The sequence below is a fragment of the Vidua chalybeata genome, chromosome 3, assembly GCF_026979565.1.
Source record: "Vidua chalybeata isolate OUT-0048 chromosome 3, bVidCha1 merged haplotype, whole genome shotgun sequence".
Lineage (NCBI taxonomy): Eukaryota > Metazoa > Chordata > Aves > Passeriformes > Viduidae > Vidua > Vidua chalybeata.
Genome location: NC_071532.1, coordinates 89,136,636 through 89,150,686, shown reverse-complemented (window position 1 = coordinate 89,150,686; position 14,051 = coordinate 89,136,636). Strand labels below are relative to the sequence as shown.

General features: G+C 37.5%; 1 protein-coding gene across 2 annotated transcripts in view; it reads right to left on the bottom strand.

Annotated features, from left to right (window-relative positions):
- BMP5 (bone morphogenetic protein 5) overlaps positions 1-14,051 on the bottom strand; it is a 54,120-nt gene that overhangs the window by 20,050 nt on the left and 20,019 nt on the right. For both annotated transcript variants that reach the window (XM_053938486.1, XM_053938487.1), the window contains exons 2-3: positions 10,111-10,303; positions 4,170-4,318 (exon numbers count right to left, since the gene is read on the bottom strand). In XM_053938486.1, the coding sequence (XP_053794461.1) occupies positions 4,170-4,318; positions 10,111-10,303 (342 nt within the window). The remainder of the gene's footprint in view (positions 1-4,169; positions 4,319-10,110; positions 10,304-14,051) is intronic.

Sequence of the window (14,051 nt, the reverse complement as noted above, 5' to 3'; positions counted from 1 at the left end):
CCTCATACTTTGCCTTGTAAATACCAGATCCATCAAGAGGTTTAAGGCAACAACCCAGCAGCATTCCCCCAGAGTTCTTGATAGCTACCATGGTCATGTAAGCGAGGTGCTAAGGTGGTCTACGGGCAGCTGTGGGATAAATTCATGACATTTAGTGTGGTAATGGTGAGGCCAAAACAACATCAAATATACAGCCAAGTACATGAAGAGGCCAGTGTGCTGCCACAGGTTGTCATGACTTGAAAGCAAACCAGCCACTTCACACCACACCAAGAAAGCTACCTTTCTGAAGGCTTAGTTGGAGAAAGGGACCTTGGAAGATCCAGGCTAAAAAGTAGAGAAGGTAAAAAAAAAGAGAGACTGTGGTTTTTAGTTTCTTTCCCAACAGCTCTGGAGAAGAACTTCACCGGTCCTTCATGCAGCATGTAGGGTTAAGAACCAAACACCCTTCCAGGGGACACACATCAGAGCATACCCAAATTCATGCTGAAGAGGAAATTAGCCTTCCACAGGTTTCAACTGTACTTATTTTTTTCAAGTTTGCTTTTGCTCTGAGGTAAAAAAATACTTGAAGTAAGAGTCAGAGTCAGGGAGCTGAGGGCTCCTGCTGCCTGCCCACCTCAAAAAGCAGGAAAGCCCAAAGAAACCTTCTATGGGACTATGTGGTAACAGAAATCTTAATCTTTGTTTTTTCAAAGTAGACACCAGTTTCTTCCCCTCTGGTGTGCTGGTAGATGAAAAATAAGTGAAATCTGCAGTAATCTAATAAAAGGCACAGAACTATATAACTGTGGGGCTACTCAGGATGTTGCGCTGAGAGCTGTGTATTTGGAATCCATTTTACTCTGTGGATCACCACCAATCACATTGCATGTTACCTCCCTCTCCCATTCTCTGTAAACAACTCTAGGTTCTCCTCAGCAATGACAAAAATAGAAAAAGCATTCTTTTAGCTTATAGCTGTTTATATCATTTCAGCAATAGTGATGCTCAGATCACTGCTAATATCCACTTATAAAAATGCTAAAAGTTAATACAAAGGTGCTGATTCACTAGAACAAGTTCTAAGTCTTAAGAGACATGTGGAATATATAGAGGAAAAGGTTGCATGGAGCTTTTCAAATTGTTTGTGCATCTGTATTGATTTTATGCTGCAATTCATCCAACACCCATGCGTCCATCAGCATGAAAAAGATCACCTCTCATTTGAATCATGACAGAAAGTTTTGGTGTCAAAAGTAGGGAATCAGCCAAAAGGGGATGCTGCAGAATGTTGAGGATACATGAAAAAAGAGAATCAAAAAACTTGATCCTTAATTTACCACAGCCCCAGGGAAAGAGTGCATTATATGTTGACAGGTTCCATATGTGTCATGCAAACCTTTATTCTTACTGTTCAAAATAAAATATCCCATTAAGAGAAAAAGTCTACATTTCATACTAAAATGAGACGTATGATACCAAATACTGTCCTAAAGAAAAAATAAAACACATTCCAGTGTCATGTGGCTTTTTGTACTTTTTTCTGGATTTTCAAAGGGGGTAAAACATGAATTACAACAACCAGACATTTTTCCAAAGATTTTTTTTTTCACACTGTTATATTAGTTACAGTTTTTTTTTTTTTATTCCTTATGTAGACATCATTATTTGTACACCATCTTCAGGGATGCAAAGAAATACATCCACACAAGTAATTGTCAAAAATGTCTCTGATAGAAAACTGTAAGAAAGATTATTTTTAATGGTAGTGATAACAATATAGTAGCACCCTGCAGTCTCAGCAACTGTGGGTGCCCCATATTGGCTGTATGAATAAATCTAAAAATTAGTATGTATTTACAGACTTGATTATCCAGGACCCCAGTGTAGCACTGGAATAACTCAATCAGGGATCCTCTTACTTAACAGAATGCCATTTAGTTTAATCATCTGTTGCAATAGAAATGTTAATGGATCAGGTCTTATCATAAACATCTCTCCAGTTATGGGGACAGAAGTACTATGCCTCCTGTAAACTCGGCTGACAGCTGGAGGCATGAAGAAATGCGCTTCAGACCTGCATGGCCTGAAGTTCACTCGAGCCAAGGGAAGGTTTTTCAGTTGATTTGAACCAGTCCCTGAGCTCTCACAGAGAACTGGTTGGAGGAAAGGTGGGTGGAGTTCTCTGGGTTACGAACCGAGTCCGCTACATACTGAGTAGTATAAAAATTCATGTTCCATATGTACACAAACGTGTCATTCAACTGCTGGTGTTTCTAATAGCTTCCAGAAGTAACAGCAACCTAATAAAAATAATCAAAGCCTTAAGAGCAAAATTGTAAGAGCATGAAAGGATGATTTTGCTTGTGCTAAGCTGAAGTGTTGTAGCACAGGTCTATCCTATAGTTTTGAAAACTTTAGTCCGTAGAAATAGACTTCTTGTACGAATAAAGTGAAAAAGGGAATAGAAAGTGAGGGAAAAGGCAAATTCCTTCATAAGTCAAATAAGTAAGGTGCAAAAGGTAAAGCTGTTTGTGGCTTTTGAATTTAAAATAGAAAATTATCTATCACCTTTCCGATCTTGGGAGTAGGACAGGGGAAATATTTACATGAGCTATTCTTTTACAATTTCTTCAGTGTATTAACCTAAAGGTTTCCTTTTACCCATACAAACTTTCCTGTAGTTTACCAAACGGATGTAATTTTGAGACTAGAACCAACAAATTGCTGGTTGCAGGGTTTCTTAATGAATGCCTTTCATGGATATTTAATTTTCAACAATTTCTGTGTTCAAATCTCCTGGAAAAAAAAAAAAAATCAAGGATGGAGTTTATTCTGGAGTAGGAAAGCTGGCCAGAAGCCAGACCACCTAATTTGGATTCCTGGCGGAGGTGTCACCTCCCCAGAATGGTAAGAGCTTTAAAATGGCCTCACTAAACCAGGCTGCCTAAGAGACCTACTCCCCATGCAGCCCAGGCTCAGGAGTGGTGCCTTTGAAGGGTGGGTGAAGGCAGCAATGGGTTCTGCCTTGCATTGGTGCCCCCCTTGTCCACTGGCTGTACTCTGACTGTAAGGTAACATTAGGTGAAATGGCCATGAGTTTCGGTGAAAGCCTGCCAGCTCTCCTCTTAAGCATCATGACTAAAGGACAGTTTTTGCATAACTCTCCAGTAGCCAGGGCACTTGCTGAAAAAGTATGAGACGCTTTGTTCACAGCCCAGCTGAGCCTGAGGGAGAATTTAGATCAAAACCAATGAGAAAATGTAGCCAGAACAAAGAAGAAAAAAAATATTAATCCCTACACCAGGGTTTCTTCTGCTACTCATTAACATTATGTCAGCTAAGGTTTAGATTAACTGGCATCATAGATCCCTTGACCTCTGACATAAAAAGCTTTTTGACAAAAAGAGTTAAATCTGAGTTTGCTTGTAAAGTGGTATGGATTAAGTGAACCATCACAGAAAAAACAGTATATAAGTCTCTTTTTATTAGTTTCTAAAGAAGTCTAAGTAAAGAACATTTCTTCTAAAAATATTGTTTTGCTGAGATGCATTTTCAAATTTAATGAGGAGCATAACTATGAATAATGCAGTAGCCCAGTAAATTTGTACTAAAACCCCCACAGCTCAAAACTTCTGTTTTGATAGTGGTTTTTTCTAATTTTCTGCTAACCAAAATTTTCAGAATTTCAGATTTTTAACCCATTTCAAGGTAAAAAAAAAAAATCATAATTTTTTTTTTCAAATTAAAGAAAACCAATCCCCATATTATCCTATTGTTAACTTTTCTTCAACATTAGCAATATCAACAGTTGCTATACCTTCTGAATGGCTCTGAGGTTTATTTTATAATTTTCTCCATGCTTCAGCCCAAGAAGTTCTGCAAATCTGTCTGACTTTCCTGAATGTAATCTTCAGTCGTAGAACATTAAAATGGATCTTAATTTTGTATGTAGGAGCTCTTATCCTGAACCCAATTTCACTTGATTCAGTTAATATATAATATTCTACAGAATTTAGAATAATAGAAAATTTGCAGACCACATTAACAGCAGGATAAGATTGGTATTATTTGCTTATAAACTCTCAGTGAATTGTCATCCAGTCAAGTTAAAAACACCTATCGAGAAAAATGTCCTAGCAAGACAAGAGCACACATAGCTTTATGATCTATAGTTTGGATCTTACCGTCCCCAGTTTCAGCGCAGAGTTGCAAGCCCAGGTTGTTCTGTGGATTAATCACCCAGTGATTGCTGGTCACAGTAATGTCGAAGACAAACCAGCCCACATCAGAAGCTTGAGCCTTTCTTGTGTCTAAGAGGAACAAGTCTGCATCCCTAAGTTAAAGAAAATAGAGAGTTAAGGCATTCAAATATTATTAGCTTTGTCCCTAATTTTCTTGCTGGCAATGACTTCTTGTAGTCCAAATTAATAATCCTTTGACATATCCTCATTATGACACAGTACAGCATGTGCCGTAGCTAACAAGTCGTTGTTAAGTATAATACAGGTATTTCCCCTAAGAGGCCTTTCTGAAATTAGTTTCAGCATGTAAAAATGATAGCTCTGGAAAATCTGAAAAATACAACTTCCTGATATAGCTGCACGAAAAACATAATTGAGTCTGTGTATAAAAAATTCATCTTTCAGCATTAGAATGTCTCAGGAAGATTCAATTTTATAAACTTTTCAGCATAGAAGACAAAAAAAAGTCAAAATCACGTCCCAATTTCAACTAAAATTCAGAGGCATAGCATTGCTAAAAAGATCTGTTGTTAATAACACATGACGGCAGCTGTATCCCATGACAAAACATGAATAGATGGCAGTTTCCTATTACTACAGATCTTTAGAAAATAAGTCTTTATATCAAAGCAGAAATTACATATCTATTCAATATTTTAACCCTCAGTTCCCTGGTATATTTTCAAATTTGTTCCCATGAAATCTTCCAGTAATTCAGAAGGGCTGCTCATGGGAGTTTAGTATAATTGTGTTACTAAATTTTTAGCATGGGTCATTTATTCGTTCTGTTTCCACATATCTCATGACACAATTGGTTCCAGATCATCATCTGTATTACAAATAATTTACTACAATGACCAGACTAAACCCAAGATATTTAACTCTCATCAGTTTCATTTTACACGCTTCTACAAAGCAGCATGCATTATTAAAAACTGTTTTCACCATTTAACCTTTTAAACTTAAATTTATAGTTATAGAAGCCTATTTTTATGCCATAAATAGTAGTCAAAACAGTAAGTTACAAGAAAAAATGTTTTATTCTAATTTTTTACTGTACAAGTCAGCTAAAGGCAGACTTGGCTCACATAGACTGGGAATTGTACTGCTGCCTTACAGACAGAATGAATACATGCTTAAAGAGGAAAGACAGACAGAAAAGGCTTTGTGTGAAAAAGTGGATTTAAAATTGCTAGTGTCTTGTCACTGTATTCTTACAGTGCTTAATCACAATGACACCTTAGAAAGTTCTTGTCTTATCTAAACACAGTAAATTCACCTAGAAGGTCTGATAGTGAAAAAAGGATAAAGTGCACCTTTTGAAACTGTGGTTGCTAAATAATGAAGAAAATAAGACCAAGTGAACTATGACAAGTTTATGTTTACTTACATGTGAGATATATCTGCAAAATCAGGTTAAAGAGCTCAGAAATTATAAAGGAAAGTAATTAAAAAAAAAAAAGGAATCAAAAGGGCTTTTTTCCAAGTTGCCTTTTTTTCCTTCTGTTAAAGGATAATCTTTTGCTGGGCTCTTATCACTTTCATTCTAGTAGAACTGTGCTAATGACCACACAAGGAGAAAACCTACATTCCCCCTCTGGAGTTAGCATGAAGAAAATCTTACAATTCAAAAGAGCCTGACCTGCTATGCTAGCACTGAACAAATTAACAACGTACCACAAGCTCATAAATAGTACTCTCTGGAGTCTTAAATGCCAACTTTTTTTTCTCTAATAAGCAGTTTTATCAGAACTTTAAACCTGAAAACTTTAATTCCAACTGTAATAGTCTTTGAGATGTTTATTTAGAAATACTTTTGCATCACTCAGTAGATTTAATAAAAAACTGTAAAAGTGTTTGGAATATAAAATATTATAATACCACAGTGATATAATTCCACACTTGTCTTTTCTCCTCCTGGAATACATAAATGTTTTCTCATGTAGAGTCTTTCCATTCCAAATCCAGGACTGATACTAAATGTTGTCAAAAGTCACAATGTTTCCCATGCCAAATCAGAATAAGGCACTACTAATGGTCCAGTCCAGAAATTCCTATGAGGGAAAAAATTTTTCCTCAATGTGACTTTATTACTTTGTACTGCAGCAAAAACTCAAACTAAAGTGACTTTGGTATTGAAATGTCAATTACATGTCTGTCTCCCTGCGAGTACAGTGATCTGGCTAAGGTAATAAACTTTAAAGAGACAGATTGCTCTTACTCATTAACTCAGCAAATGAAACAAAAATGAGTTGGGGTTGCCTACAGAAAACCAGAACTGATTCTTGAGAACACATAGAAGAATGGACAATATGTATCTGGACCAATACTAATAATTAAGCCCGCATAACAGCATGCTACTACTGAAATTCAAAGTCTGTAAAACTCAGGGGAAAAAAATTCAGAGAAAATAACAACTTCTTCCACAATTGATACAGATACATGGTAAAAACCTGACCCCTGAGAAGGCAGCAGGAGCTCCGGGATCAGGGTTCCCCCATTAGCTCATGTCATTCATTCAAACTTCCCATTGTATTTTGTGACATTTTTAATTTTAAAATTTTCCTTTATTCTATGCAATCACACTTAAAATTAAAAACAGCTGCAAATTTTGGCTGAATTTTAAAAAGTATTTCTATTTAAAATATAGCCCACAACACATAATAAAACCCAAGGCATTATGTCATAAATAGCCCGAAATGTAACAGTGAATACATTCAGGCAGAATGCAGCTGATTTGCTTTACCTTTACAGAGGCTGTTTAAGTCTAGTGATTTCAGTCTGCTCCCCAATGATCAGTTTTCTAAAGGAGAAATGCTACGACAGTCAAGAATTTCAGCAAAGAGGCTGAAGGCAGAACATCTAAGAAGCTCCGCATCTCCTGGGATCCTTAAGGAAGTAAAGGTAGAACAAACTATCTACATGTTCCTTGAAACCCAGAACAGTCCTTGATCAGATCAAATAATCATTACAGTGTAATAGACCATCCCAATAATGCTGTTTTACCTCTAGCCTCATTCTGGAAACTTGCTTTTGTATCTTACTGCCACTTGAGCATTCCCTAATGTGGGAAAAGCCCTCAGAGTTTACTTGAATAAGTGGCTACCTGCCACCAAATCATGAACAAAGATTTGGCACATTGGACAGTATTTACTTTTGTCTTGAGAAAAGACCCAGGTAGGAGTCGATGGTGGGGCTCCATAGGAAGTCAGCCTGCTATGGGCCATGCTGTACATTTCCTTAGACCAAATTAAAAACTTCAATCCCAAAGACTGAAACTTCAGCAGACTCCAAGGGAATTAAACATACACACTTCAGTAGCCATGCTGGCATAGAGACAGAAAAATGCCTGGAGACTACAGCACAATCCTTAGGATGCAACTTGGAAACCCTGAACCCTGGGCGCTCCTTGCCTGAAAGCACAGCAGGACTGTGCGTGGGATTGCAGAGTCCTGTCAGACACCCATGTTTCCTGATCAAAGCAAAGAAGGGTGGAGGAGCAGTTTTGCTGTCGAATGTCACTAGTAAGGACTGTGGGATATTACAGAATCATAGAATCAGAGAATGGTTTGGGCTGGAAGGGACCTCAAAGATCATCAAGTCCCAGCCCCATGCTATAGGCAGGGACACCTTACACTAGAACCTATGGCTCAAAGCCCCATCCAGCCTGGCCCTGAAAGTTTCCAGGAATGTGGCATTCACAACTTATGTGGGCAACATGTTCCAGTGCCTCCCCATGTTCAAAGTTTTCTCCCTCTCCCATTCTGTAGTTGCGGCTTCTAAAAATTTTGCACCTGAAACCTAATGTACATATGTATAACAAACCTGAGGTGACAAAGTCAAGAAAATCACAAGTGAAATCTGGGCCCAAAAGCAAAAGATGTGGCTTTGTTGGAAAAAAAAAAAAAATCCTGGGAACTCGTCTTGGGGTCTCTTCTGCCTGGAGAGAGCAAGGGGCTTGTGTAAAAATTTTCTTGGTTCTAATTTGAACAGTGAAGAGCTTGTGATTTTCTCCCATCCTGTTCCACTGAGGCAGTTGCCTGTAATATCCCTACATATAAATAGAAACTGTCAAAATCAACAATAGGAGATAAACACTTGGTCTAGATGTGAAGCTTCTGTAGTTACACTGGCGAAATCAAATGCATGGCATGTCATTGCCTGTTCCTCTTTTCAGCACCTTGCTTCCATTAGAGGGCATGGGACTTTACAATTGTAAATGCAAATATATGAAAAACAGAAATACAAATTTCTGTTTATGCATTGAAAGAAATCAAAAGCATTGCTTAATGCCTCTACAGAGGCAGTTGCCATTTGAACAAGTCAGATATTAACTGTGATTTTCATTGGAGTGGCAAACAGTTTTCCTTTCTCTAAAATAGAATACAAATCACCAACTGTGAAAATATTCAACAACTTAAAAAGAAAACATCAGAAGTATTAGAACAACTAACTTTTCCCATTAGTTCATTAAAAAATCTGAGTTCTCAGGTGAAAAGCTTTCATGACCTTAGCCTTGACCTGTGCTCTTTAAAAAGATGTGTTTTGTTCCTTCCTGCTTCATTCCTTCCTCCAATAAGTTTCTTTTAGGACCTATGTCAAAAGAATTTTTGGGAAGCTGAAGACAGAGGTAAAAAAAAAAAAAACAAACCCCACACTGTTTTCTTCATTCCCAAATTTACTAAGAAAGCAAAAGGTATTCTGTAAAGATGAGTACTTTTCCTCCGGTTGATTCCATTGGTATAAAATGAATCCCTGTTTATAGCCGTAAATATTTTATAACTTGATGTTTCAGAGATATGACCTGAAGCGTACAAGCTCAAGGTTCTGTGGGCAGAAAAGAGGTTTGAATTCTGGCCCAGTCTTCAAGCTAACTTGTGATGGGGCTTTTATTTCCTCCAGAATACTCTGCAAGTTTTAGCTGACATTTTCTTTGGTTTTGCCAAACCTTCCTGGGATAGGAATCAGTTCCAAGATGAAGGAGAGTTTTCCTTTATCTTAAAACAGAACTTCTTTTCCCCCTCTTTTCTGAGAAAAGGCATAAATTTAATTTCAATCCCCACTTTTTTGGGTCTACGTAGCTTTTTCACAAGCATCTTGGAATTCATACTAGTTTTCAATCATAATGTTCAGGTACTTAGCTATTTTGCCTGTTGAAATCTCTCATTACTGAGATCTTGTAGACTCTTGGAAACATGTCATATACAGAGCTCTGCAAACTCAAATTCAGGGATTTTCTCATGTGCAACCTCATATGTGGCACTTAGAGACATGGTTTATTGGTGGACTTGGCAGTGTTAGGTTTATGGTTGGACTCAATCCCAAAGATATTTTCCAACCTAGATGATTCTATGATTTGTTTTAGTTTTCAGTTATGGTGAGCAGCATGTGTTATGTACATGTCATCTAACAGTTAATGCACGAGTTTATCTTTTAATTACCTTCTGCAGAATTGTCAAACACAAGTAAAAAAGTCATGCTTCTTCAAAAGTAATCAGAGTCAGACAATCTTTCTGCCTCTAAGGAACTAAGTGAATCTTGGCTTGTAGTACCTCAGTGTCAGCAAATGGTGCATGTCCCAAATCTAGACACTTAGACTGTGCACAGGACTCCACCGTTTGCTCGCTGAGAACATGAACCCTCACCCACTCTGTGCATGGGCAGATTGTTTGGTAAACTTGGACATAAACCTGGAATAAATTACATTTAAGGCAAGTTTTACTCTTGTTCAGTGTTTGCTGTTGTGGCCTAAGAATTAATACTGCACAAGCCCCAGTGGTGGCAACAATACCTTGTCAGGTGAACGCTTATGATCTGTTAGTGCCTCCCTACTTAAGACAGACAAATGGGATGGTACTCAACATCCATGCCAGGATTGGGATACCTGTTGGGATACTCCTTGATGATCTGATATATGCTAATCTGAATGGTTTCATTCTCAAAGCGGCTGTTGCTCCGATCTTTGTATATCCGGAACTCGGCGGCTGTCACTGCCTCTCCGTGAGGGATCTGAGTAAGGTCAAAGCGGAATTCTTTGTAGTGCCTTCGGTGGTGGGAGAAGTCCTTGTCCCTTTCAACTGTAATAAAAAGAATTGAATGTAAATTAAAGACGTGAAACAAATGCCCATTTCCCATGATTAATGGAGCATTCCCTCTGCTTGGGGGTTAACAAACATGACAATATAAAACTATTCAAATAATAAAACCACAAGCCCAGACATACTTCCAGTTAAAGGAAATTCCACCAACCCAGTATCTTCAGTTCAAAAGCAAAAAAACCTCCATGGCTTTTATATAAATTCCAGAAGCTGGAGTGGAAAGAATATCAAAAAAAGCTGAAAGGGGGCATGTAAAGTAACTAGAAATATGGACAAACTAAAAGCTGTGAAAGGATTTAGGACGTCAGTGTAGCCATAAGCACAGCAATAGCAATGTCAGACCTATAGATGATTTTGGAAAACACTAATTGCTTCTAATAACCAGGCTGATGAGGGGAATGCAGCTCATTTCCATTTAACATAATAAAAGTGGTACTAAAATGCACTGCAACAACTATATAGTTAAGAAGCAGTTAAGTAATATAAATTAATTAATAATATAAATTAAGTTGTACTCTAATGGCATGGACGTCATCTTTGCAGTGGTCAGAAGAAGGAACTGTGGGTCAGGGCCAAGTGGTTCTGGCACCCCAGCAGCATAGGATGTACAATTCTGGTTTGGGAAATCCCCTCAAACCTGTTCTTGGTGGCAGGTGCAGCTCCCACTGCTTCTAACATTGCCACAATTTAAAATAAAAACACAAACATCATGATTGCTTAATTGAGGTTTCTACAGAATTTTAAGAGGAACTGGTTTGGGTCTATTTCCATTGTCTGCTGAAGTTCTGATTCTGAGTTAGGAGCAACTTTTGCAATGGAATATATGTTTTGATGTGACAACGGAAACTACAGGCCATAGTACTGGCTGATGGTCGCCTTATGGGATTAATACTTCAGATTTTAAGGATGTGGACAGGAAAATGATCCATGGTTTCCACTTCCGCAGAGTACAATGTAGCATTGACCTATGAATAAGTTGTGCTCCGTGGGAAGACAGAAATTCTCTCTTCTGGAAAAGTTCTACCTGCCTTGTGACATACGTGCTTTGTTTAACTGATGGTGGACGAAGTCTAAAATGCAGAGTTGGGATTTGGTTTAGATAACCAACTAAACATTTATGGCTGCACTCAGCTTCCCTGAACACTCTCTCCTGTAACATCAGCTCTTTTATTGCATTTTAGTCCTCAGATCTGAGGGAGGAACAATGTCTGTTCTGAAAAAGCACACATTTGCATTACTAAATGCTGCATGTATAAATAATGTGGAAATTATTACAATATTTATACTTACACGCTCATGTATACATCCCTCCCAAACAATTTTTCTACATACATAATGTGTATGTGTTTGCATGTATATACATATAATTATATCATTTTATATATAAACCTACATATCTGTATCATTATAATGTATATGTTGTCTTACAAAATAGAAATGCATTAAAAGGTAAAAAAAAATCATTTTGGGCTTGCCATATAAGGGTATAGTTATGGACATATTAAAGTAGGAGCTATTGAACAAAAAGCATTTAATACTATTTTCAGAGCAGTAGTTACTAGTTAAGTCACCTGTGGTCATGTAACTAGTTCTTTACAGAGTACTTCCCTGTCACCTTTTCCAAAATGTAAACTCTCCTTGCTTTCATTAGCTTCATTAGCTTTTTTTTTTTTTTTTTACATACAAGACTGTATTGCCTTAAGAAAATAAGATATATAGGCTATAAGAACACTTTATCTTCAGTGAAAATGAACTTTCTCCTGGCTGACAAAAGGAAAATTGTCTGCTAACTGTGAGGTTTACTTGGCTCAAGTGCATATTTAGCTTACATGGCTTTGCCATCGAACGCTGTGTAGAAAAAGTAAAGCAGAAAAGCAGCAGAAGCATGTAAACTGGCTGCTCTGTACCTGAAGATGAATGGGCTGCTACTGAAGAGAAACAGGATACAGTCTATTTAGCAGCTCCACTGCCTGGTTCTAAACCATGAGATATATACAGAGATCTGACTTAAGGTTTGAGAGTTGTTTGCTTTTTTTTTTAAATACCCATGTAAAGCCTTTCATTTCAGAGGAGCTTGGCAGAGATTAGCATATGCAAAAGCACTGAGCCGGGAGGGATTTTTCTAGTACAAAGAGTCTGCTCCAAGTTTCTGAGGTTATAACTGAGCATTTCAAAACTGTCATGGAACAGATATGTCAATAATCCTCAAATGAGAACTATATTTAACACAAACTTAGTATAGTGCAAACTTTTCTGCTGTCTCTGGATAGTATTTTTTCAACAAGTAGTTACCAGCATGCATGGCTAACTAAGCACTACTCACTGTGAGTAAATACTGAATAATTAGACACTGAATAAAAGGCTTAAGTGCTACTACTCCTGGAATGATTGATTTTTATTTGGGTTTGAAGCTTCGTTTTGACTAGTTTCTACAAAGTACTTTCTAATTAGTAGTGTCAGTTTAGAAACAGTATATTGTCTCCCTGTATGCTATAGTTTGGACAGAAGCCTCCACAATACCCCTAATAGTGTCAGTGGGGATCTCTCAGGATCACTCACAACTGCTGAAAGAATACTGACAGCCACTTTCTGGTGGCCCTCAAATTAATTGTTACAACTCACACAGATAGTACTTATCTGTGTTTCACGTATATACCCAAGGAAGACACAGCACTGTCATCTGAAAGGGACACAAGTTCAAAATTTCCTTGGATCGAGATAGCATTTACAGGCAGGCCAGAATTTCAGAGTGGCAACAGTCTGCAGAAGTGAAGGGCTGTAGGAAACAGGCACTGAACAACACTGCAAAAACACCCCGAGTCCAAGTAGGTCCCGTTCTGCAGTGAATCCAGAATGTCTATCTGCAAATTTATTTCAGCCAATGTATAAAGAAAAAAAAAAATTGCATACAAATGTAGACAACTTAAAAATCTTGCATTATATAGCAGACTGCAAAAAAGCAGTGTCAGTGATGTTACAATAATTGACCAGTGGTTAGAATGGTAGCTAAGTTAAAACAGTAAATGTTATTTAATGATATTGAATATTTTATTACTGAAAATAATGCACAATTCTTGGTCCCTTCTGCATCTAATAAATGCCTCATGAGGCAAGACTGTGAATGCTCAGTAGGGTGTCTGTCAGGTCCTTTGTCCTGCTGAAATAACATGAAGTGCAGGGAGGCACCATTTCTCAAATATTTTTATTTCACAGGCAAGAGCTTTTCAGCACTGGCAGCCTGAAAAACACAGGTTAAGATTTTCAAGTATTCGGTCCTTTCAGAATGTTCTCATGTCATTCCAGCCCTGCCCAGTACATCTGCCAAAATTTCTGTGGGACAAATCACAGCATCTAAAAACCACTTGACCAGAAAATCATTAAGTATTTTTTTAATCATTGGAGGAATGGAATTTTTCTAAGTAAAAAATAAGTAGAATATTAGGGGAAATGCTGATTACAAAATAAAAAAATTTCCTTTGTTCTCACTGGTCAGGATTCCTAGCACTGGCTTTTAAAATGGTATTTTTATACCACCTGAAATTAATACATGCAGCACTAGAGTTACATCAGACAAATCATGGCTCAGGGGAATATCACAAACACCTGTGTGTAAGATGGGAAAGAATGATATTTTCCACCCATGTGGCAAACTGATGAAACATTCACCCTGTATTAACACTAAGTCAAACCCTAGGAAGAAAAAAAGTCAAATTTACAGGAAAATAGG